This window comes from Musca domestica, unplaced genomic scaffold (genome assembly GCF_030504385.1).
Source record: "Musca domestica strain aabys unplaced genomic scaffold, Musca_domestica.polishedcontigs.V.1.1 1, whole genome shotgun sequence".
In the NCBI taxonomy this organism is placed as follows: domain Eukaryota; kingdom Metazoa; phylum Arthropoda; class Insecta; order Diptera; family Muscidae; genus Musca; species Musca domestica.
In genome coordinates, this window is record NW_026712114.1 from 36,990,492 (window position 1) to 37,017,885 (window position 27,394).

The 27,394-nt window shown below is 33.7% G+C and overlaps 2 protein-coding genes across 2 annotated transcripts in view; both read left to right on the top strand.

Annotated features, from left to right (window-relative positions):
* The first annotated feature begins 7,808 nt into the window (after nt 1-7,808).
* LOC101900382 (uncharacterized) lies at nt 7,809-15,188 on the top strand. Its single transcript, XM_020036821.2, has 5 exons — nt 7,809-8,083; nt 12,301-12,485; nt 12,540-12,688; nt 14,675-14,889; nt 14,973-15,188. The coding sequence occupies exons 1-5, from the start codon at nt 7,889-7,891 to the stop codon at nt 15,138-15,140; spliced, it is 912 nt and encodes a 303-aa protein (XP_019892380.1). The 5' UTR covers nt 7,809-7,888; the 3' UTR covers nt 15,141-15,188.
* Nucleotides 15,189-15,513: 325 nt separating this feature from the next.
* The window catches only part of LOC101900555 (corticotropin-releasing factor-binding protein), an 88,854-nt gene continuing 76,973 nt past the window's right edge, over nt 15,514-27,394 (top strand). The window contains exon 1 of the mRNA XM_011294332.3: nt 15,514-16,667. Within this exon, the coding sequence (XP_011292634.1) occupies nt 16,614-16,667 (54 nt within the window). The 5' untranslated portion in view covers nt 15,514-16,613. The remainder of the gene's footprint in view (nt 16,668-27,394) is intronic.

The following is a 27,394-nucleotide window of genomic DNA, read 5'->3' on the forward strand; positions in this document are numbered from 1 at the left end:
GCAAACAAACAAAAAATCACACACAAATAAAACAATTTTGTAAAACCAATTTTAGGGGTTACTTTTTTTCGAAACAAAAGCAAATCTTCAACTAAGAATTAATAATTTTTCTTATTCTTAAATATCTATAACTTCTTTTGATTTACCAAAATGACAGTAAATAAAAAATAAACGAACTCAAATTGAATTTTTTAGCATTCATACACACATATGTTATAATTATGCCAACTGATCTTTTTTTTGTTAGTATCAATAATAAATTAATTTATATAAGAAATTTAAATAAATAAAATTGTTGGAAAAACCCACATTATCATTCTACACATTTCATTGATATAGTTTATGTTTTTTAATTAAATACATAATAATTTTTACAATTTTTTTTTAATTTTATTTAATGATAGCAAAAAATGTCGGAAATAACTTCAAATTTTAGAATAAGTTTTATTGGCCTTCAAAGGCCAATGAAACCGTCACACGCTGCCCGAATGTTGCTCTGCGGTATTTTGGCCCATTCCCGGCGAAGCGCTTGCTTGAGGTGGTCGACACTTTGATATATTTTAGTGCCAACCTTGCTTTCCAAAATACTCCAGACACAATAGTCCAACGGATTGGTATCCGGAGATTTTTGTGGCCATTGTGCGCTGGAAATGAAGCGAGGAACCTCATTTTGTAACCATTCTACGGTGGCGCGTGCCGAGTGCGATGGTGCTGAGTCCAGTTGGGGTCTGCGGCCAAAATGTTTGCGTGCCCAAGGCTTTAATACACCCTTCAGAATATTTTCGCGATAATATTTGGCATTTATTCTGATGCCACCATCACAATGGCCGGCGCTTGAGTTCTGGTGGCCAACCGAAGGTGTACATTTGCAGCTGACCTCTTTGGCAAGTAAACACGATCATTTTGTTTGTTTACAAACTGCTGGACAACGAATGCTTTCTCATCGGAGAAAACCAATTTCGGCCAAGTGAAGCAACTCTTTAGCTCTTTTGAGTCTATTTTCTTTCTGTTGTGGTGTAAGTTTTTGCACTTTTTGGAATATCACGAGCTCATTTTTCAGTATTTGCCGAATGGAATTTTTTCGATATGTTCAGCTCACAAGCCATATTTCAGCCTCTGCGACGCGGGTTTCGATCAAGTCGCTTCTTTACTTTTCAAACAATTTCTGCCGATGTTGCTGTTTTCTTCCGTCCACTTCCTTGACGTCGGGCTACGCTACCAGCATCACGGTAACAAGTGATTGTACGAAACACAAAAGATTTATTCACATTTAAATGCTAGAGTGCTCTAACGATAGCCACTTGTGGTTTTCCAGCCAAATATAAAGAAATCACACCATCAGGCTTGAATTCCATCGCGAATAACTTTTTTTCTGGAAAATTCTCACCAAAATGCTTTTGTACGCTTGTAAACAATATAACGAGCTGTCACTGGAAAAAGTTTAACAGCTGTCGGACGAGTGGCTTAGAAATGACATGATGGCGAAAAGATACAACTAATTATCTTCCAAATCAGATATGAGCTATGTGTTACCGTTCTCGAAATAGGCATTAGTTAAAAAACGTAGTACGCTCTGACGATGTTGAATTTATTTAACTTTGAAAATTTAATAAAATTCTTATTTTCCAATTTTGTAAAAATAACATCGACAGATACCGTCAAATTTTAGATAAGGTTGTCAAATATGTTATTTTGTTGTGTACGAAGTTTTGGGTTAGGTTATTTACATGTAACATTTGGAAGCCTTCCTATCAACAGAGGAACCTTGCATTGCAATTCTTCTAATGAATGTCTGTAGAGCATAAATACAGGCTCCTTTCGCATCTTAGTCCGCAGTAACATGCCTAGAAAAAAAGGAAAGTAATGTGGTTATTTTTAAATTAAAAAGAAAATACTTTTTTTTACTTTACTTTGTGAAAATCATTGAATTTCCAAAATATCACAGATCAATTGAAACACATGAAAACCTAGTTGAAAAACAATTTAAATTGGAAATTAAGTCTTGCATTATCTTAATTTAATAAATTACTTACACCAAATAATACAAAACTGTTTACTTTCTTGTCAAAGGTAACCCCACAACTAATAACTAAACAAATATTTTATTAATTAAATAATAAAACAACCACAAAACGAAACCAAATTATTGGAAATAAATCAATTGTTTAGTGAAAAATCCATAAAAGGTATCAACTTTATATGAAAATTTAAAAAAAATATAGAATTTAAGAAAAACAGAGTTTCTTAATACCAAAAACAAAAAAGAATTATATATTTATTCTTTTTATCACAAAACAAAAAATAACAAAATAAATCCAATACAAGTACGAAGAATAACACTTTTTATTATCTTGCACTGTATTAGAAAGAAATGATAAAACACTGCAAACAAATAGATTTATTTAATTAATTTATCTGAAAAAAAAAAAACAAAAAACAAACACAACTCAATATAAGAAGAATATACATATTTATTATATAAATAGTGAAAAAATTAAAACAACAAACAAAAACTCAATAAAATAATACAATACAACACACTGCTGCCGCCCATTCAAAAAAAAAAGTGAAAAACGAGGAATTCAAATTTGATACCCACAAACACAGGATCCAAACATCAACAACAACGACCATGGCTGAAATATTTTGCTCCTTATATGAAGAAGGATTCGGCTGGGTTTCTCCGTTTATTGTTGATTTGATGTTTGTCGTTTGTACAATGCCTAAGTATTGTTTGCAAGTTTCATTTACACACACCAACATATACAATTGAAAACAAATTTTATTATTTCGATTTTTTTTGGCATACATCTATTTGTAATAGAAGATTCTCAGTCAACATATTTTTGGAAATTATCCATATTGAAAATAGGTAGCCTAATTTTTTGTCCCCTTTTTTTCTATAAAAAAAGAAAGTAAAAAACAAAACAAAAAATGCAAAATACTTTAAACTGTTGATAACAAAATAAATCTTTAAATAAATTAAATATAAAATAAAGAAAACATATTTTCATTAAAAACTGATTTTGGTATTTTTTTAATATTTTTCATAATATATGGTAAGTATTTTTGTACTCGGAAAGTTCAGCGATAAAAATGGCCGTATTTGAAGCAAAAAAAAATTTTTGAAGATTTTGAAAACTTCTTTCGAAATATGAGTATGACCCCATCAAGGACCGATCGCCTCCTACTTGACAACATTGAAGAAATTCCAGTTTTTGTAAAAAAAATCTGAACTTTTAACAGGTTCCCAGTAATACCAGTTGCACAATCATCATCTAATTTTTTCTTCTTTTAAATTCTTATCCACCCACCACTCAACAAAGTTCGAAAGATCTTTCAAAAATTAGAAAAATCCACATTGTTTATCAGGCGCTCAGACTTGCGCAATATTCTTTTAGCTTTGAAGGCTTGGTCGAATTTGATTTTTGGTTAACTCTAATATTTTTTAAGCCGTGAGGTAGGCGGTGGTTAGGTAAAACAAACAACATTTTTGCTTGAAAATTTTCAATTGTTAACAGACACTCAGAAACACCAAATTCATACAAAGTGGACGTCTAATAAACCTAGACATTCAAATATTTGATATTAAATATTAACTCACTCGTGCAGACTCTCTATCTCTGTCCCTCTCCCATTTTTTCGGCATGCAGCTCTAAAGAACAGAAAGAAATGCAGTTAGATTTTATTAGGCTTTATAATAAGTCTATGTCACAATAAGGAGATGATTTTTACAACAAAATTGCATTGGAATTTATAACAACAAGTTACAAGTCTTCGACTAAGTTACCTACCAAAAGCAGGTCCTCTTTGGGCTCTTGGTAAAAATCTATTAAAAAACTCTTGCTTGCTGCTGGGATCCTATGACCACACAAAAAATGATCTTTTTTTTTGGAAAAATTAATCTTTTACCAGGCACCCAGGATTTTGCACTTTTGTCGAATTTAATACTACTAACACTAAGACCGTTATGTGCGCCTAGTTAAAATCAATTAATATGTACGTACGTTAACTTTAATTATTTTTAAGAGGTGAGGGAGGGGTATGTAATAATAAATAATGTAAATGGAAAAATTGCAATTTCGTTTGGCAAAAATCTTGACTTTTAATAGGCACTCAGAAACACCAAATTCCTAAAAGGTGGACATGAAATAATGCCATACATTCAAATATGTATGACTTAGATATTACTACTCACATATACATTTTCTTTTTCTCTCTCTCTTTCTCTCTTATCCATCCTGTACTAAGCTCATACGAATTCTCAACGCAAAGTGGCCTACCAAAATCAAGGCTTATTTGGAAGCCTGGTAAGAATGCATTAAAATGTATAAACATTTTTGTTTGCTGCCTGAGATCATTCAATAAAGTCAGATTTGATTGATATTGGATAAATCAATATTTTTACCAGGCACCCAGAATTATGTATTTTTTGTCAAATTCAATATTTTGGTAGATTGTTTTTAAATACTGCGTCACATTTGATATCCACATATTTATAAAGAGCCATTTTGCACGCCTAGTATAGTCGATTTAATATTTTTTGACAGTAAAGTCGATAGATAAGATCCCAATTCTTAACAGGTACATAGAAACATCAACTTTATAGTTTTTGAATACTTACCAGGCATTCAGAAGTTTGCAGATTTCAACATCCCCCCATTAAAATGATGTTTTTTTCCTGGGCGCCTGGTAACAAACTTTAATGATATATGTGTTTTGAGACCATTTTTTAAGTATATAGTTTTAAATATGTTTTTATATACATTAAGAATCCATCTGGTAATAAGAGAGATTTTACATTTTACTAGATTCTCATAACACCATATCTTTTATTGTTTAAAAAATAGTTCGCTTACTAAATTTAATGCAATTTTGGGCCCTTGGTATTAAGTTATTAAAATGTGTTCCATTTTTTGCAGTTTCAAGCGAGAATTTTTTTCCCGAGTTTCTCCATTTGGTAACAGGTACTCAGAAGCAGCCATTTCTTAACTGATGGATATCTGTAAAAATAACGTACTTAATTGTTTGGTTTTTTAAAATTTGTTTTACAAAATTCTAAAATTAAAGAATGCATTATAGGCGCATTTATATCGGACGAAATTCTGTATTTGTAACAGAGCTTAGGCCCTAGGTTCCTTTCCCTTTGGACCAAATCCGTTTTAGAACATTTGGAGTCGATCTAGAGGTGTTCGTCCGTCCGACTGTCTGGCTGGCTGCTGCGCACGATAACTCTCGAAGAGAGTATTCAATTTGTTCCAAACTTGGAACGTTGTAATATGATTGTCAAACTTAGTTCGAATGCGGAGTTGGGCAATATAGGTCCACTCCTTCTAGTACCTCCCCTACAAAGCGGTCAACATTTTGAATAACCATGAAGCTCGTGAAACACGAAATAACCATTCGATTATTTAAAACTAGGCACATCCCAATATTTCTATCAACAAAAGATCAGGTGTAAAGATGAAATATGTGGGTCCAAATCGAAGATCGGTTATATTGGTCTACACTTTCTGGTGCTTCCTCCGCGATGAGTCAACATTTTGAATAACCATTAAGCTCATAAAACTTCTAAATCGGCGCATTTCAATATTTTTATCAATAAAATATCTTGCGAAGAGGTGACAGATATTGGCCAGCTCCTTCTGGTACCTCCCCCACAAAGGGCCACCATTTAAATACCTTTTTCTCTCAGAACATGCTAAATAAGCAACGATTGTTAGTATATATAAAGTGCTCACTCAAAAGCTGTGCTAACTCATCCGCAAACAACCATTGGGAATACAGAATTACTAAATTTATTGTAGGTTTATTCATGTCCGATTGTCCGTCCGTCCATGTATATTTGTAAACAAAGTACATGCCGCATTTATTGGACTTTGACACATACGACCATATTAAGGTGGAAAAGGTATAGATATACCTATATCTTTCATATATAATGTTCATCCGATTTGTCATTTTTGTCCTCCTCAGTCGCAATATGCACTCCGCTACAACGATATTCGGGAAAATATATCAACTATAGCACAGAAATACCTTAAACAAATGTTATCGAGATCGGTTCAGATTTACATAATACTCCCTTATATATCTTTACTCGATTACAAGTTTATTGCGGACCAAAAAGTTAATATAGGTCCGAGCTGAATGGATTTTGGCACATACGAACGAATTCAGCCTGGACGAAAGTGTATCAGACTTTTTTTTTAAATCGGTTCAGATGTAGCTATAGGTCCCATATATATGTTTTATCCGATTTTGTATTAAAGTCCCTCACACCCGTAAAATCCTCACCGCAACAACGATGTTGATCCCATCTATCAGATAGAGCATCGAAATACCTCCGCTTAATGTTATAGATATCGCTTCAGATTTGAATTTAGCTCCCATACATATCTTCATCCGATTTCGCATTTATTGTGCATTAAAAGTGTAATATCAGCTCAAATATGGTGAATATCGGCTCAGTTCGTCAAATTTAGAGGAGATCGATTAAGAGAAGGATATACTTCATCCGATTTCGCGTTCATTGTGCCTTACAAATGTAATATCAGCTCAAATAAGAAGGATTTTCAAGAATATCAGTTCAGTCCATGAAATTTAAAGGAGATCGATTAAGAATATGATATACTTCATCCGATTTTGCGTTTATTGTGCCTAACAAGTGCAATATCAGCTCAAATAAGGATTTTCATGAATATCAGTTCAGTCCGTCAAATTTAGAGGATATCGATTAGATCCTTTACTTATTTAAAAACGATCGTAAATTCTCCATAAACACCTTAATTGTTGTTATTGTTATATTTAACAAAATCATAAAGTCAGGCCCACCCTACTTTGAGCCTTTCTTTACTGGCACTATTTGATTTTTGTGACCAGGGGTTTGTGGAGAAGGCACTAGAAGAAAGAAAATTTCCGGCCCCCTTATACGTCTGACACAATACAATGAGCGAAGTACCAGAAGGTAGCATATTTCCGAATCCGATCTAAGCCTGATAGAAGAGTTTCGATGTGCGAAAATTGCACCACATCAGATTTTACCTTCGAGAGCGATCGTGGACGATTGGCGTTGAATCGACTCCATATGTTCTTAAACGGATATAGTATAATGGAAACATTTTAAAATGAGTTTGAAGAATTTTCGAGTAAGTACATCATACCTTGCTGCAAAATAAATTTATAAATAGTTTATCTATACATTCGAAAATCGAAAAAGAGAATATTAATACATTGTATGACCCTCAAGTGCAAAGTTGACAAACGTTGCTGCCAAATGACTATAATTCTTCAGTTGCAAATATCCAACATTTCTGCTTTCTTTTATGCAAATACTTATTAGGGAATAATAAAAATTCTTCAAATGCATACCTCGACCCAAGCAAGACCAATATAAGTGGTATAACAGCTCTGTAATCATCTATGATTATTTCCAGTTCAGTGGGTGAGCGTATTTCTTTTCAAGCGTATAAAGAAACAATGCACTTTTTCTTTCACTTTGGTTCGGCAATGGACAACAAATGTCACTAAAATGCCATTCAATGCAATGCACTGAAGTCTCTGAAGAGGGCTTTGTCAATCATGTAGAACCACATATTTTTTAAAGACGACTCATCTTGAATTTACTCACTGACCAAACGACCACTAACCCTTTTCAATTTGAAAAACCTCTAGAAAGCACACGCTACCAAACCTTTCATTAACCATGTCCGGTCGAATGCAGAGTTTTTCAAGCAGAACTCTATACAAAAGAATATAAAAACGCCATACTTTCCTAGAAGAACTTTCAGTTAAAGTTCAAAGCGAATGTTAAACAAATTACGGAAATATCGGAATATTGACAACCAATGAAATAAGATTTTGTGATTACAAAATAATTAAGGACATCATGTTGCGTTACGGAAATAAATTGGAATACATTTTCATTTCAATCGTATTAATAACATTTGCATATGAAACATCAGCATCTCCTCTGCCCGGACTAAACAAAAAATATGAGAAAAACAACCATACCGGCTCATCTCAATTTTCTGGATTACAACAATTGAGAATTTTGCGTCATCTAATTAAGGAATGTGAAAATGTATGATTTGGTATAATTTACAGCAATATATGCAAGTGTGGTATGATAACGCGTGTTATTAAAGAAAAAAATCTAACTAAGAAACTGATGTATAAAATAAAATTTATTGTTAATAAGTGGATTCTAGTTCTGAGGAATCAGTTTTTATTATTTTATTAATGTGAACTCTTATAAAATGATATAAAATAAAACCGCCATTGTGAAATACAAACATATTTACAAAATATCTTATCTTATATCTAACTTATTCAAGGAGTGATTTTTTTAAAGCACATTAAAAATGTTGATAACATACATCAAAAGTTGTTAAAATATGTGTACAAAACTTTAAAAATACCTCAAATAGAACAATACGATAAAAAACAGTAGAAATAGATAAAACAAGTAAAAGAGCTGTAAGTTCGACGGTTCGAGCTTTGAATACCGTCCACCATTTGGAAAGAATTTGGAAAATTTCAAAAAAATATAATCCGCTAAAAATTTTGTTAAAATTTTAAAAATACCAAATATAACCATTATATCGGGTCATAACGACGATGTGGACCTGAATAGGCAACTTTTGTCATAAGCCATTACAATATTCAAATGCGAAACTTAAAAAAATCGTTGAATAATGTAGCTAAAATCATCAAAATATAGGAATATAGAGAGGTACCATTATATGGGGACCATACCAAAACGTGGACCTGCGCAGACAATTTTCTGTCATAGGCTGTGGTATCAAATAGGAACTTCAAATGTCAAATTTGAAACAATTCCGGTAAATAATGTCGCGAAAATCATCAAAATATCGAATATCGGGAGGTACCGTTACATGAGGGCTATACGAAGACGTGGACCTGCACAGACAATTTTCTGTCATAGGCTGTAGTATCCATTACGAACTTCAAATACCAAATTTGAAATAATTCCGGTAAATAATGTCGCTAAAATCATCAAAATAATGAATATCGGGGGTACCGTTACATCGGGGCTATACGAAGATGTGGATCTGCACAGACAATTTTCTGTCATATACTGTAATATCCATTTCGAGCTTCAAATACCAAATTTGAAACAATTCCGGTAAATAATGTCGCTAAAATCATCAAAATACCGAATATCGGGAGGACCGTTATATGGGGGCTATAGGAAGACGTAGACCTGCACAGACAATTTTCTGTCATAGGCTGTATCATCCATTACGAACTTCATATACCCAATTTGAAACAATTCCGGTAAATAATGTTGATAAAATCATCAAAATACTGCATTTCGGGAGGTACCGTTATATGGGGGCTAAACGAAGACGTGGACCTACATGGCCCATTTTCAATAGCAAAAGTCCTGCAGATATAATACACATTTGAGTAATTTTATATAAATTACTTCATTTCGTTCGGAAGCTATTTCCACACACGGACAGAGGGATGGACAACGCTAAATCGACAAAGAATTTTATGCGGCTCATATTTTGAGATGTTACAAACGGAACGACAAACTTAATATACTCTCCATACTATGCTGGAGGGTATAATAATAGTAACTTTACTTTAAACTTTAAACCCTCTTTGTTAAATTGGTTTATGGCCAAATCGACTGGTTTATTGTGAAAGTTCTGTTGTATGTGGGAATTTACTATGTTGAATATTTCCGGGGGAAATTAAAGCACCCACTGACAACCCAAACTGTCCTGACCTGATTTGGAGGGAAATTGTGACCGAAATCTTCAAAATACCGAAAATTAAGAAGTACCGCTCTATGGGATTGTACCACAAAGTGAACATATATTTTATATTTTTTTGCGAAGAGGTTAACTACCGAGCGGGAGCCTGTGAACCAACATAGCCCATTTCCAATAAAAAAATTTAAGAATACTACACAAATCTATGCCAAATTGAATTTATTTACTATGAAAATTGAACTATCTTGATATCAACATGCGGAATGACATCATTAAGCCCACTAAACAGTTAATGCTGTTCAAGACTGTATGTACTCTATAGTGTCCCCCACGAATATTTTGAGGTGTTGCAAAGGGACAAAGTATGAAATCCCATGATCATATTGTGGAGGATATAAAATGTATATACTCAAGCTAGACCCAATCCTTTATAATTCACAAAATAATGAGAGGGGCCAAATTCAATCACTACGAATTATGCAGAATGATCTCAAAATATATTTAAAAAAAGTCCACGGTTTCTTAAAAATATATGATATTGATCGCAAATCTCTAATATATTTTATAAAATGTCTTAGAAATCTATTCCATTCCATTTGTCCTTGAAAACAATTTTTTTAATAAATAGATTCTACGAAGAAAATCTTTAATTGTATTTAAAAAAATGATTTTTGGTCACGAAGTCCCCTGCTCAATGTCGGAGATATTAGGATGAGCAAAAATGGGAAAAGTTCGGAGATAGATGATTTAAAAAAATCCCTTTTTTTGGGAAGGCTATATTCGGGTATATTCAGCAATTTGATACGCTATAACCAACCCTTTTGGCCTAGGTGAACGGGTCCTTTAGGCATTGGTATATGTAACACAGGGAACAGGAAAAGGCGGAGCTACAAATAGAAGACATGTTTATAGGCGTTCTTAAACTCTATATCACAAAAGTAATCTTAATATACAGGGTGATATGAAAAAACTGCAACCGACTTCGGACTGCTGTCATTTCTAAGCCACTCGTCCGACAACTGTTAAAAGTATTCTAGTGACAGGTCATTAGCATTTTCCTGAGAATTTTACACAAAAAAAAGATGTGCACCTTCGGTTGGCCACCAGAACTCAAGCGCCGGCCATGGTGATTGTGTGGGCCGCCATAACAGGCGATGGTCGCTCTCCGCTCGTATTAATCGACCGTGGCATCAGAAAAAATACCGAATATTATCGCGAAAATATTCTGGAGGGTTTATTGAAGCCTGGGGCACGCAAACATTTTGGTCGCAGACTTTGCAAGGTTGGCACTAAAAGATACCAAAGTGTCGATCAGTTCAAGCAAGTGCTTCGCCGGGACTGGGCCTAAATACCGCAGAGCAACATTCGGGCAGCGTGTGACGGTTTCATTGGCCGTTTGAAGGCCATAATTCGTGACAAAGGTGACCAATTCGAACAGATCTAAACTTATTCTAAAATGTTATGCTATTTTCGACATTTTTTGCTTTAAAAAAAAGTTGCAGTTTTTTATCTCACCCTGTATATACGTCAGAAGTGTCTTTTTTGTTTCTGTATTAAATTATTTGTATGGAAATTTTGGTATTTTTCACACAAAATATTAAGCCCTTTAAGATTTAGCTGATAAGATGATTATCCAAAATGGTGGGCTTCTGTCCTGCTCCAACCTATAACTTCAAGCAAAATTTCGCTTCGATTGGTCTATAACCGTAACCTGTAAAGTAACTGCAAAATCAGCCAAATTTAATTGTTGGCCCATTTCATTACCTAAATATTTTTCGATTCAAAACACAATAGGACAGACTAAAGGATGGATGGACTAACACCAATTGGGTGTTACATACTGTTTGGTCCAACCAAACTTGTGTTTTTATTAAAAGTGCTTATACTGCAAAATATATCATTTCAGCAGATCTCTAAAGTTCTTTTTGAAATTAAAGATCCTAAAAAATAAACTGTCCATAAAATAAAATATTGCCTTGAAATATGAGACCTTAAAATACAAGTTCTCAAATATTTAAATAAAGAAGAACTACCACAAATAAAATCCTTCAAAAGGACTTCTAATAGAAGATTCCAAAAAAATGATCTACAAAAGAATACTCAAAGACTTTTAAAAAAAAGTAGAAGAGATTAATGTTTTGCATCACCTCAAAAAGCATTTAAATAGACAATAATAATAAATATAGACAATAATCTCTATAAATAGATACCTTTAAATTTTAGTCTATAAGTTGGCAATATCAAAGACTATTTAAAAAAAGACTTTTTAATAAACTTGAAGTATTCCATAAATTAAAGACCTCAAATTTACATTATGCAAAGGGAAAAAGTCAACATATCGCTCATTTACTCAAAAAGTGGCATAACTCTACAATAGGTTTTTTGAATTTAATTCATAAATTTTTCATAATAAATGTGTATAACGTACAATTAAATATTTTCCACATAATTATTATACCACACTAAGTTTTAAGAATAACATATCTGTGTAATAACATATTATTTATTACTCTATGTCAAATAAACATACACACATTCATATTTATACATACAGTCGTCATCGAATTCATCAGCCACAATCAAAACATGGCAATGTCTGAAGGTCACAAGTTTATATTTATTCGATGACGTCACATCGCGGGATGTGGTGCCCGTTTGGAGAGGTGTTCGATTTGTACGTCTATCGCCCAAAAAATCTAATTATGACGCTTCAAACGCTGAAAACGATTTGTATAATGAGTAAATATGTCAACAAAAAGAAATCGACTGTGTTTTAATTTGATCTATTTGTAGTAGTCAATTTTGGAAACGTAAGGATACGCAGTATCTGACGTGGTTTGATCGTTTGGCTTTGAGTTTTAGACGATTGTTGTGGACGCATAAGTTGGAAATCGATTTGAAGGAAGTGATGGATGCCTACATGGAATACAGGAAGGAAAACGGTACGTAGGATTTTTTTACTTGTATTTATGTAAATATAGAAAATTCATTTATTTAAACATTTCAACCAATCCCAGACTCATTAATTGTTTTCCTTTTCATTAACATTTGTTGATTTTTTGGGATCAATTATCCATATGAAGCTAGGCCTAATTTAGTGCATAGTTTTTGTGAGAAAATGGAGTTCATAGCTAGGTTTTTTTTATGAAAAAAAAACGTGAAAGTTTGGCTGCAGAATATAGATTTTGGAAGATATATACGTAATTGAAACTATTTCAAGAAAAACTTGTAGACTATATTATTATTTAATAGCAAAAAATATCAAACGACATATAGTATCATTTAGTACTTTTCGTACACTTAGTTTACGCATTTTCAAAAGGAGCTCTTACTATAATAAATTTCAACATTGCACCTTTATCCATTCACTCAAAACAATTTTTTTTTTCTAAAACCATGTACAGATTTCAAAGCAATATCAAAACCACTTCCCTAACTAGATTTTATTCTTTCCGTTCACATATTTCCAAATAGTACTAAACTTAATGCATTTTCGTACGTATGGTACACTTATTGTTCGAAATTTTCAAATACATTATGAGTCTATCCGCAAGGCGGAGGGTATACATCTGTCGCCAAAACCGACTGATACTTCTTATACCCTACACCACATAGTGGTAAGGGTATTATGTCTTTGTTCATTTGTTTGTAACATGGACAAGGAAGCGAGATAGACCCATAGTTACTTTGAGAATCTTCATAGAATCACTTTCTGAGTCGATTTATGCATGTTAGTCCGTCCATGTATTCTTGTGAGCGAAATGCAGGTCGCAATTATTATCCAATTGAGATGAAATTTTCCAAACAATATTTCTTTGGCCCAAAGACGAACCCTATCGAAATAGGTGATAATCGGATAAGATTTAGATATAGCTCCCATATATCTTCAATTGATTTCGGGTTAATTGTGCACCAAATGGCCAATATAAATCCAAATGACCTGAATTTTGGTACATCCCATCGAATTCAATCAAATCTGGAGAAAATCGGTTCAGATATAGCTCCCATATATATGTTTCATCCGATTGGGGTTTAATGTCCATCACATGCGCAATATGCACTCCACAAGAATTATATTTGGTACCGGCCATCAGATACAGCTCGAAAATACCTCTGTCAAATTATATCGAGATCGGTTCAGATTAGGATAAAGCTCCCATATATCTTCAACCGATTTCAGGTTAATTGTGCACCAAATAGCCATAGCACACAGTCAAAATAACCTGAATTTCGGTACATCATACAGAATTCAGTCTAGAAGCAAGTGCATCAAATTTGGTGAAAATCGGTTCAGATATAGCTATAGCTCCCAAATATATGTTTTATCTGATTTGGTGTTTAAGTCCCTCACACTCGTAATATACATTCGACAACAATGATATTAGGTACCAAATATCCTATAGAGCTCGGAAATGCCCCTTTCCAATTTTATAAAGATCGATTCAGATTTGGATGTAGCTTTCATGTATATCTTCAACCGATTTCGGGTTAATTGTGCACCAAAGGTCCTAAATTTTGGTAGGGCTATTATATATATATATATATATATATATATATATATATATATATATATATATATATTTTTTTTTTAATATAATGCTACTCGAAGTGATATAATGCACTCTATAGCAATGTTATTTAGTATAACAGATTAAAATGTCTTCCTCAAATTTAGTGAAAACCGATTTAGAGTTGGATATGCCTCCTATATATTAGTTATCTCTGAAGCCAAACCATAACTGCTTTAAAGCCAAATGTTGAGAGGTGATTTGATCTACTTCAAATAAATTCTTTTGTTATGGGAGCTGTGCTAAATATCCACGTAGTGGGTCCCCCCCGACTTTTGACTTTTCCTGACAGGGTTTTCTAGTTTTTTTTTCACATATGACACTTTTCAAGTTTGAGCTCTATATACTTAAACAATTCAGATAACCTGTCAAATTCTAATTCATCAGACCCCATTGGAACGGCAAGACATCGTCGACATCGTTACAATATGATGCTGACTATGATGTTTGGTGTAACAGCTTTCGGGGCTGTTCTGGTGCCAATGGGCTTCCAACTGCTGTCTGTGGTGAGCGGTAAAGCGTTGCTATTGGCGAAAATGGCTTTGCTCTTGGCTTCTATAAATGGTCTCAAACGAGTAAGTTTTTTCAACTAAAAATATATTTTAAAAAGAAATTATCTGCAACAATTCAAGTTCTTTATATTTTTGTACAATTGCAGGTGGCCAACAGTGGCCTTCACTACGGGCTCTATCATGTACCCGGTGAGCATTATGGTGGCTATTACGATCGTGGAGATGTACATCATCCAAGAAATGTACAAAACCTTTTGACACCGTCCAATCAAATGAGGGGAGTGCCTCTGGAAGTGGGTATTAGTGTTAAGTGAGGGGGTTTTGTGAAATAAATGGCTGTGCGCCCAAAACGAGAACAAAAATATGGCAATATGAAAAAAGCATTTTGTTTATAAGCTTTATGTAGTGGTTGAAAAACATAAATAAAAGCATTTAGTCAAGTTTTGAACCAAATTGAATTTTATTGTTGAGTTGTTGTGGGTGTTGTTGACTGATAAGGGGGTGGGTTCTAGAGAAGGTAATTATGTGCCAAGAATGGCAACAAGTGTTGATTTCATTCATAAAATTGTATTCAACAGTGTGTGTGCGTGCGTGCGTGTGTGAGTGTTCGTTAAGGAAGCTTTTATGTGAAACCATTGTATAAAAGGACTTGTCGGCAGGATAACTTCAACATTCCAACATCTGTTGGCCAAGTTAACGGTCGTCTTTGATTTCTCGTTTTGGCATTAGCTATTCATTAAAAAGGACAGCAAGTTTGAAATTGATTTAGAAAATAAAAATTGGCGTTAGATATTATTTGTGTGTCGTTCCCGCATAAATTAAATTTGAATATTTTTTTGGAGACTCAACTCAAAAGCAACAGATTTCCTTGACAGGACATCACCACTTTGTGTTTATCAAAAATTGCTAAGGCTAATAAAGTTATCTTGGCTTGTGTTTTGTTTTTTAACTACGAGTGGTCAGCATAGAAGAAAAACAACTTGGGAGAGAAGGATAGGAAAAAAACAAAAACGTGATACTTGAGTAAAATCACTTTCTTTCCAAAAAGTTTGAAATAAAAAAAAAGTCAATTTGTCAATTGATGTAAGCTGATGACATTATAACGCTGTAAAAAAGGTCTTTGAAAGTAATAAAAAAGTGTATTTGTGCGAAATTTTTTTTTTTTCTGAAACAAAATTGCTGAGTGTCCTTTTTCAAAGTGGACGAAAAAATTTGGTATCGAACTACAAGTGTGAGATTAATTAAATCCCTAATAACTCAATTCCAACCAACAAAAAGCCAAACAGAGGGTGAAATAATAAATCAAAGGTCTTGGGTTATTCTTCAATTCCATGTTGTAGAGTATGGCCGCATGTTACAACTTGTAAGATTAATATAATTTGTAAAGGATATTTGTAACAGTTGTCGTATGTCTTAATAATTAATTCCTTATCGTGCGTATGTTAAACGGGTGTTTTGTGTGGGTTTGCATAAAATCTCACGAAAATTAAGACACAGCCAGCCGAACAAAGTTTTCACATTAACACAAGTTGTTGTGGATCCTTTTAAGACACATACACAAATTATACAAAATTGTCCTTTGTCAAAATTTCGACAAAAGCCGTAAAGTCGTTTTTTTTGGGACCTGTCACAAACATAGGACAAAAGTCGTAGTTGTCAACAACAGCGGCGGCAGTGGCAACAGCAACAGCATCGTCACATCATCTTCGTCTAAATCTCAATCACTGTCAACTCGAAGATTTGAAGCAACACTTTCTGAACCAACATTTAAATAGATCGCATTCAAAATGAAAGCTGCTGTGGTATTCTTTTCATTGTCAATTATAGTGCTCAGCGTCACGGTGAGTATTTGAATATTTATGAGATGAAATGCTAATATATTTGCTAATTTTAAATAAGAATGCAATTTTTTTTGTCTGGAATGTTAATAATAAGTATTGTTAATTATTTATTGTTTATAGATATCCATTAAGTAAGCACTAATGGTAACGTGGAAAAAATTACAAACCTCAAATCGATTTTAAAATATTTACTTGCATTTAAGATTAGAAAATATTAAAGAAAAAACTAAAATTAAATTATGAGACAATTTATATTTAGTTTAACCTATCTATTTTTATACCCTACACCACATAGTGGTAAGGGTATTATGTCTTTGTGCATTTGTTTGTAACATGGAGAAGGAAACGAGTTAGACCCCTAGTTACTTTTGAGAACCTTCATAGAATCACTTTCTGAGTCGATTTATGCATGTCCGTCCGTCTGTCCGTCCGTCCGTCTGTCCGTCCGTCCGTCTGTCCATGTATTCTTGTGAACAAAATGCAGGTCGCATTTATTATCCGATTGAGATGAAATTTTCCAAACAATATTTTTTTGGCCCAAGGACGAACCCTATTGAAATTGGTGAGAATCGGATCAAATTTAGATATAGCTCCCATATATATCTTCATCCGATTTCGGGTTAAATGTGCACCAAATGTCCACTATCAGTCCAAATTACCTGAATTTTGGCACACCCAACCGAGTTCGGCCTAGAAGCAAGTATATCAAATTTGGAGAAAATCGGTTCAGATATAGCTATAGCTCCCATATATATCTTTCATCCGATTTGATCTTTAAGTCCCTAACATTCCTACTATGCACTCCACAACCGTGATATTTGGTACCAGATATAAGATACAGCCCAGAAATAGCTGTTTGTAATTTTATCGAAATCGGTTCAGATTTGGATATAGCTCCCATATATATCTTCATCCGATTTCGGGTTAATTGTGCGCCAAATGGCCGATATAAGTCCAAATGGACTGAATTTTAGTACATCGGACCAAATTCAGCCTAGAAGCAAGTATATCAAATTTAGTGAAAATCGGTTCAGATATAGATATAGCAAGCATATATATGTTTCATCCGATTTAGTGTTTTAGTCCCATACATTCGTAATATTCACTCCACAACCGTGATATTTGGTACCAGGTATTAGATGGAGCACAGGAATAGCTGTTTTAAATTTTATCGAAATCGGTTCAGATTTGGATATAGCTCCCATATATATATTTTCATCCGATTTAGGGTTAAATGTGCACTAAATGGTCAATATCAGCCCAAATCACCTGAATTTTCGTACATAAGACCGAATTCAGTCTAGAAGCTAATACGTAAAATTTGGAGAAACCCGGTTCAGAGATAGCTATAGTTCGTAAAATGCACGATAGAATTCGATAGATTTTGATTTTGTACCAAATATCTCATAGAGCTCTGAAATGCCCTGTATAAACCTTTTTACGAGAGCTCTACTAAATATGCATAGTGGTGTAGGGTATCATATAGTCGGCCCCGCCCGACTTTTGAGCTTTCCTTACTGGTTATATTTGGTGTTGCGGAATAATTATTAAAGCGCCTATGTATACGGTCAAGGCAATATAGGGTCTTAAATAATTAGTTCTAAGAACCCGGTTTTTTGATCTACAAATCCACTTGGACTTTTTCACAAACCAGACTGCAATCCGACAGTGAAATTATAAGAACAATTGTAGATAATTCGGAAAAGTGCTAAATTTGTCGAAAGTAAAGGAGATTAAAAAAAAAGAAAATAATGACACATTTTTATGGTACCTATTGAGTATCCACCTTTCTTTGGTTTGGAGACTGATAATGAAATTTTATCCCGAAGTTAAAAAAAAACGTAAACACATAATATTTATAATCATGGTTAACTTATGAAGGAAAACATTTAAAGTAAGCACATCCACATCTTCAATTTACCATGTCAAATTTCTCTGAATAAAAAACAGTTTCCCATCTCTGGTTTATAAACACACATGTAGAAAATGAAATTTTCCCAAATAAATCATTTTGATTTTTTTTTTGTAACATTGATGCAAAATTTTTCTACATATAAAGGGTGATTTTTTAAGAGCTATAAGAAAATTTAAAAATTTGATAAAATTGTTATTTGGATTGATAGTATGGTTATTATAATTTAATGTTTGGAGATTAGTGCATGCAAATGTTGACATTGACTAAGTTTCAAATGGTCTTTCCGCTTAGTCCAAATCTGGCATACTCTTCCAACAACGGCCGGTAGCTCTTCCATTGCGTGATCACGTCTGTATATGAGCTTTAACATAATCCCACAAGAAATAGTCTAAAAACCTTAATGGGAGGCACATTGACAGGTCCTGAACGTAAAAAAAAAAAAAAATATTCACCGAAATAAAATAAGTCCATTATTGCGTCGCATAATGGAAATGGAGATTTATTTTTTTTTTTGTAAAATCTGATGAAAAATATTTTTTTTTTTTGAGTCATAATTCTAAATATATGATTTGTAGGAAAAGTTTACACAAATTCGCCCAATTCAAACCTAAAATATGTTTTTCATATTTATAAATTCCTGGCGTTTAGATAAGATTTAGACTTTTGATTTAATCTGAGGCCTATATTTTATGACATATAATTTTGTACAATATTTTGACTTGCTACGATCCGCTTTAAAAGAATTGTTTAACCCTGTGTTGAAAAATGTACCCAAAATACCCCTATAGTGGTTTGCTTAATGATTAACATTTTCCACCAAATTAAACTTGTTGTCAATAACATCACCGCAGACACTATATTCCCAGAATGCAAGGAATCATAAACTGAAAATTGCAAAAAATGCGATATAAACTCTCAAAAACTTGGACAAGGTGAAAAGATTTAAAAAAGGACTGACGGGCCAAAAGGGGTTTCTCTTTAAAAATAGTGGATTTTTATCTTTAAAGGACTGTCTGTGGACTTAAAAATAAAAAAATATTAAACAAGTATAAATACCATTTGTTTTAATTTTTTTTTTTTTTTTTTTTTTTTTTTGAGGACTTTTCTTGGCTGCGTTAGGAATATTTCTACACCGTCTTCCAGAATAAATCGTGGCATTTCGAAAAAATAAAGACCTGCTGACATTAGTGGTTAAAAAATGTTCAAGTAAATCCCGAAAATCGTGCGCTTTTTAAAAGTCATTTTATTATCTCCTGAAAATCAATCCAATTTTTAATTTTTTTTGTATGACTTTTACTGTTATAAAAATATTTGTTAAAATTTTTTATTTTTTAACTTCTTCCAAAGTTTTATGAACATTTTCTTCTTACTAGATTAGGATTTTTTTCTTGTTTTTCCTGACAGTCGTGGGATTTTTAATATACAATACAGGGTGAGATGAAAAAACTGCAACCAGACTGCTGTCATTTCCAAGCCAATCGTCCGACAGTTGTTTTTCTAGTGACAGCTCAGTACATTGTTTACAAGCGTACAAAAGCACTTTGGTGAGAATTTTCCAGAAAAAAAGTTATTCGTGATGGAATTCAAGCGTGATACTGTGATTTCTTTATATTTGTCTGGAAAACCACAAGTGACTATCGTTAGAGCACTCCAGTATTTAAATGTGAATAAATCTTTTGTGTCTCGACCATCGCTCGTTACCCCAAGTCAAGGAAGTGGACGAAAGAAAACAGCAGCGTCAGCAGAAATGGTTCGAAAAGTAAAGAAGTGACTTGATCGAAACCCGCGTCGCAGTGGCCAAAAAAATGGCTCGTGAGCTGAACATATCGCAATATTCCATTCGCAAATATTGAAAATGCGCTCCAAAAGTGCAAGAACTTAAACCGCAACAGAAAGAAATTAGATTCAAAAGAGCTAAAGAGTTGCTTCGCTTGGCCGAAAGTGGTGAACTGCCGAATTTGGTTTTTTTCGTTGTCCAGCAGTTTGCAAACAAACAAAATTATCGTGTTTATTTCCCAAAGAGGTCAGCTGAAAATGTACACCTTCGGTTGTCCACCAGAACTCAAGAGACGGCCATGGTGATGGTGTGGGCCTCCGTAACAGCCGATGGTCGCTCTCCGCTCATATTAATAGACCATGGCATCAGAATAAATGCCGAATATTATCGCGAAAATATTCGGCATTTATTCTGATGCCATAGTCGATTAATACGAGCGGAGAGCCTTGGGCACTCAAACATCATTTTATAACCATGAATGGTTATAAAATGAGGTTCCTCGCTTATTTTCTCCGGATACCAATCCGTTGGACTATTGTGTCTGAAGTATTTTGGAAAGCATGGTTGGCACTAAAAAATACCAAAGTGTCGACAACCTTAAGCAAGCGCTTCGCCTGGAATGGGCCAAAATACAGCAAAGCAACATTCGGGCAGCGTGGGACGGTTTTTTTGGCCGTTTGAAGGTCATAATTCGTGCCAAAGTTGACCAATTCGAACAAATCTAAACTTATTCTTAAATTTGATGTTATTTTCGACATTTTTTGCTTTCTTTCAATAAAATTAAAAAAAAAACCTATAAATAATTTAAAAAACTTAGGAAATTCGCGAGCCGTTTAGGAAAAAACTTTAAGGATTTCCAAACAATCATGAAAAAAATTTCCTTTTTCTCCGGTGTTTGTGGGGCGCACCGAAATACGGTAGAAAAATATAAAAAAAACAACAACAACCCATTTCGGGTTGTACTGTTATATGGGTTCTAAATGTCCCATTTTCAATACCAAAAATTCCACGGACCTGACATATTTTTTAATGAAATTTTGCTAACCAATACATTCGGCACTACTTGCGAGATGTGGTTATTCTAAATGTACCTTTGATGGTGAAGTAGAGTGGGGAGTGGCCCGATTTTCCAGGTCTATGATTTTATTAAAATCATGTGGCAGGTACCAGAAAGGGTCAACCTTAGTATCTTAGGTAACACTAGATTTAAGTAGAATAGAATGTGCGAAGTTTTAAGAAATCGGAAATTATTCGCCTTTGATCTTAAAATTTTGTATGATAGTACTGTCCATTTGGTTTCAGACTTAGACGTTATTTGACATTTATATTAATTATTTTTTTTTTCATTATAAATTTCCATGGGAAGCTCCCAGATAAAGAGGGACGATATTGTGCAGCTTCAAACTTGATCTTAGTTTGCAAACATATTATTACCTACCAAGGTTGGACAAAGTCGGATACTCCCTTCTAGAGTAATTATTCACACCAGCCGATATGATAATACTTATGTTATTGAGTGAAGGTATAAAATAATAAATAATTCGAATTAAAAAAATCAAATTAAAAAAATCTAATTTCAAATAGAGTTTTACGAACTACAAATGAAATTCTCAAATTATAATTCAAACATTTCGAATTACAAATGGAATTTTCGAATTTCAATTTCATTTTCACGAACTAAAATGTTTCGAATTTAATGTGAAAAGGTGTTGTAGGGTTAAAAACATTCCTTACATTTGGCATACAACAAATAATGACATACAAACTTATCTATAATATTTGAGAAATCTTAAATTTCCACATTTGGTAAAATTGTAATAACCAATATTTCCAATATACATTCCCAAGGGCTGCTATAATTCGTTCACTTTTTGTTGTACATTGGTCACTCAAAATATTTGGCCTTAAAAAAGTAAAACATTTTTATTCCATATTTGCCATTTAAATTCAATTACAAGTTACTCGTGACGATGATGCTCTTGCCATGTCTCTGGAATGTTATTTTTTTGCCCTGTAATAATAAAATCAACAAACATCTGCCAGCCACAGCCACAAAAAGTCAGTTTCCTTAAAAAATGGTCATGGGACGGAGAGCTGATATTCAAACAAATTAGAGCACACATACACAGGCATGTCCTGCTGACACGCATACACAAATGATTTGAGAATTGTTTGCCCCACCTCACTACTTACAAGCCACACAATTGACCATAAAGGATCATCAGAACGCCCATAAAAACAGACACAGAAGCTTACTTTAATTTAAGGATATACGTATGAACACGAATGAATTGGCTTGTTTATGAATGAAATCATTTTTGTCATAATCATATCTTTGCAGAAGTATATCAAAAGTTACTTATCTCAGTCACATATCTTTTGAGATGTTGTACCTATATTAGGGAGGGTCCAATGGGGGATTATGTATTTAAGATAGCCTTTTACAAATTATTTCCTTTTGGGTTTTAATTGAGCCTAGGGTTATCAAGGAATAGTGACATAGACAAAAATGTTGGATTAGAGACAATTGATTGTCACGAAGACAGGGTGATACACATTTTTTTCAAATAGTCATAATGTACCACCACGTACTGTGGAGAATATTAATTTTTGTAATATTTCATAAAATAAGCGACTCCCCTTATGTTCCCCTCATGGCTGGTATGTGAATCAAGAATTAGGTTAATCTCTTGCCACCGTGCATTGTATGAAACATCACAATGTAACTTCGAGGAGGAGGGGGAAGTGAAAAAACAAACAACATTAAGATATTGCACGAATATTACAAATTACAGATATAAATTACCTCAAGAACAGTGTTAGCCAAGTAAAGGCAGATGCCATAATTTACGAGGTAGGAAAAACGACAACAAACTCAGAAATGCAGCATATGTTGCCTGTGTGTGTGTGTGTGTGACATACGGAAATTCCAATATATGTCAGCTTAATCTCATCTTCTCTTCTCCCCCATTTCCCAGCCAAATATGAATAAACGTAAATTGGAATTAATATAACATTAGCCATAAATCTAGACATCTATAAATTACATATTTTGTTGGTGGATCATAATAATGTCATTGGTAGCGTGAAGCTTGTTGCTATCAGTTTCTACACATTTATTTATTTATTGATTTTTTTTTTTGGAAAATACCCTCAAACAAATCCAATAGCTACCAAGCCAATAAAAATATATTTTTGTGATGAGAATAGATTGTATTTTGTTCATTGGGAATTGTATTTGATATGCGAATGAACAATTTAAATATTTTATTGAAGGAATTATTTCCAATACCTATAGAGAACGCCATCAAGAAGTTAAAAGATAATTTAATCTGAACAAGTATCAAGTTAAAAGTCAAAAAAGTAATCAGTCGGTTTTGCTGACTGATGACATACATAAATATATTTTGACTTGTAATTATTCAAACTGTTGACCCTTTATGGAGGTGGTTCCCAAGGAGTGGGCCAATATTGTCCATTTTGTATTGGACCTAAATAAATACGATATAAATATTACGACGTGCCAGGTTTGTACTATATTGTCTACTTCCTTCATTTTATATGAGGTATGTGATAATTCTTGGAAATTGTTAAAATCTACGTAAGGTACCAGATATAGGGGAAGGAAGTATTCATCTAATGCTGAGTAAAATATTGGGATGGACAAATTAAAAGAAAATCCAACGTTTTTCCCAACCTGATACGAAATCGTAATTTCCGCTAAATTCCATATTCATATCGGAATTCTGATTGAGAGAAATATTTAAAGAATCGTTGACTTGTTTCGCAAGTTTTGAGAGACATAGGTATTGAGAATTGTAATAATTTTAGTTTGGGTGAGGTACCAGAAGGGGTGGTCGATATATTCCATCTTCACATCAGATCTTGCATTATTAGAAAAAATGGAATGCGTAAAATTTGGAGAAAATCGGATGCTTATTTCGTGTTTTATAACCGTTTTGGTTATTCAACTGCAACAAAGTCAAGTGCCATAATTTTTACATGTTTTTTTTTTTTAATTTAATTGAATGAACGCAAAAATGTCGGAAACAGCATCAAATTTTAGAATAAATTTAGATTTGTTCTAATTGGTTACCTTTGGCACGAATTATGGCATTCAAACGGCCAATGAACCGTCACACGAATGTTGCTCTGCGGTATTTTGGCCCATTCCCGGCGAAGCGCTTCCCTGAGGTGATCGACACTTTGGTATTTTTTAATGCCAACCTTGCTTTCCAATATACTTCAGACACAATAGTCCAACGGATTGGTATCTGGAGATTTTAGTGGCCATTGTGCGCTGGAAATTAACCATTCTTGGGTGGCGCGTGCTGAGTCCTGTTGGGATGTCCAAGTTCTGCGGCCAAAATGTTTGCGTGCCCAAGGCTTTAATACACCCTCCACAATAATATTTGACATTTATTCTGATGCCACGACCACGGCCCACACTATCACCATGGCTGGCCCTTGAATTCTGGTGGCCAACCCAAGGTGCACATTTTCAGTTAACCTCGTTGGCAAGTAAACACTATCATTTTGTTTGTTTACAATCTGCTGGACAACGAATGTTTTCTCATCGGAGAAAACCAAATTCGGCAGTTCACCACTTTCGGCCAAGCGAAGCAACTCTTTAGCTCTTTTGAGTCTATTTTCTTTCTGTTGCGGTGTAAGTTCTTGCACTTTTTGGAATTTCAATGGAGCTCATTTTTCAATATTTGCGGAATGGAATATTGCGATACGTTCAGCTCACGAGCCATTTTTCGGCCACTGCGACGCGGGTTTCGATCAAGTCGCGTCTTTACTATTCGAACCATTTCTGCTGATGTTGCTGTTTCCTTCCGTTCACTTCCTTGACGTATCCAATATCACGGTAACGAGCGATGGTTGTGGTGGACACATGTAAATGCTGGAGTGCTCTAATGATAGTCACCTGTGGTTATCCAGCCAAATATAAAGAAATCACACTACCACGCTTGAATTCCATCACGAATAACATTTTTTCTGGAAAATTCTTACCAAAATTCTCACAGGAATAATTTAACAGCTGTCGGACGGGTGGCATGTTATATCGTTGCTTGACATAAGCTTTCCATTATAAACGCCAAGAATCAACTAATAAAGCAATTTTAAAATTCCACAGTAACATTTCTACAGGATTATGTAATGAAATAATTTCTAAATTAACTGCCTTAGTTGTTTTTGTGTTAGCTTTCATTGGCATTTCCAATACTCATTTAATTAGTGTTAATATGAAATGAAAATATGATGATTAAATAATGATGAGAGATTCCCAAAATGGTGGATTTTTAACTGAACTGAATGACTGCAAAGGGAACAACAGACATAAAAATTAAAAAAAAAAAAAACAAGTAAAAGTGACATTAAGATGGGCCGAACATTTTGAATCTGTAGCATATGAAAATCAAAAATGGTCTTACACTCAATATTGTTCGAAAATTTAAATAACCCACTGAAAACTCCAAATGTTAAATGACAATTGCTTTGGTTGGGTATTCGCTCCAAACCGTCAATATACCGAATATCAAAAGGTAAAAAAATTTACAGTACTTAAAATATCCTAAATGTCAAATTACTTCTATATTTATACCCTACACCACAAGGTGGTCAGGGTATTATGTCTTTGTGCATTTGTTTGTAACAGGCAAAAGGAAACGAGATGGACCCATAGTTCCTTTTGATGACCTGCATAGAATCACTTTCTGAGTTGATTTATGCATGTCAGTCCATCTGTCCGTCCGTCCGTTCGTCCGTCTGTCCATGTATTCTTGTGAACAAAATGCAGGTCGCATTTATTATCCGATTGAGATGAAATTTTGCAAACAACATTTGGCCCAAGGACGAACCCTATTGAAAATGGAGATAATCGGTAAAAATTTAGATACAGCTCCCATATATATCTTCGTCCGATTTGTCTTTTATTGTGCACCAAACGTGTAATATCATCCCGAATAGTACGGAATTTTGCACATACAACTAAATTAGGCCTGAAAATAAGTATGCCAAATTTTATCGAAATCGGTTCAGATATAGCTATAGCTCCCATATATATTGTTCATCCGATTTGTTATTTTTGTCCTCCGCAGCCGTAATATGCACTCTGTAACAACAATATTTGGGGAAATATATCAAATGCAGCTCCGAAATACCTTTGCTAAATTTTATCGAGATCGGTTCAGATTTGGATATAGCTCCCATATATAACTTCGTCCGATTTACCATTTATTGTGCACCAAACGTTTAATATTTGTCCAAATGGTATGGAATTTGGCGCATACGACCGAATTTAGTCTAGAAGGTAGTATGCCAAATTTGGTGAAGATCGGTTCAGATATAGTTATAGCTCCCATATATATTGTTCATCCGATTTATTGTATTTGTTACACACCAGAGGGCTGCAATGAGTATGATTGAGTAGGCTTGATCACACACAGTGGAAATACAATCAAACTCAATCAGTCGGTCAGATGCAACATGTTCATTCGAGTTGCTCAAGCCAAACGAAAAAGTTGTGATCAAATATGTATTGATCGAAGTTTTGTGTTCGCAATCAAACAGCTCACATGAGTTATTTGTTTACGAACTTATGTTGAATTGTTCATAACGGGTCGATCATCTATGATGATTCTGATCGGTTTTATTTATCCTAGTTAAGTGAGTGATTTGATTTGATTAAAACACAAATGTTCGAATTTGAGCGAAATCATGATTGTAATTTTACTAAGGATTTCATAACTAAAAGCTGTCCCCATTAAAGAAATTGGTACACATTATATTTAATAAGCATACATTTTTTTTTATTTTATTTGGGTTTTTGGTATGCTAGACTTCAGTAACATATTTGAAAAAAAAAAAAAAAAAAAACAATTAAATTATTTAATAAAGAAACACATCATTGGTATTTAGAAAACAAAAAATGTTTAAATATTTTTTTATTTTACAATATTGGTCAAGATTTTTCACAAACTTCGACCTTTTCGTTTATTTTCTACTTGCAACAATTTCGGTCGCACTATC

Bases quoted from the DNA above. Each gene is read 5' to 3' on its own strand.
- LOC101900382 (XM_020036821.2), top strand. From the start codon at position 7,889: ATGTTGCGTTACGGAAATAAATTGGAATACATTTTCATTTCAATCGTA. The intron at 8,084-12,300 runs GTATGATTTGGT...TTATACATACAG, and splicing joins TAATTAAGGAATGTGAAAAT to TCGTCATCGAATTCATCAGC. The intron at 12,486-12,539 runs GTAAATATGTCA...ATCTATTTGTAG, and splicing joins GAAAACGATTTGTATAATGA to TAGTCAATTTTGGAAACGTA.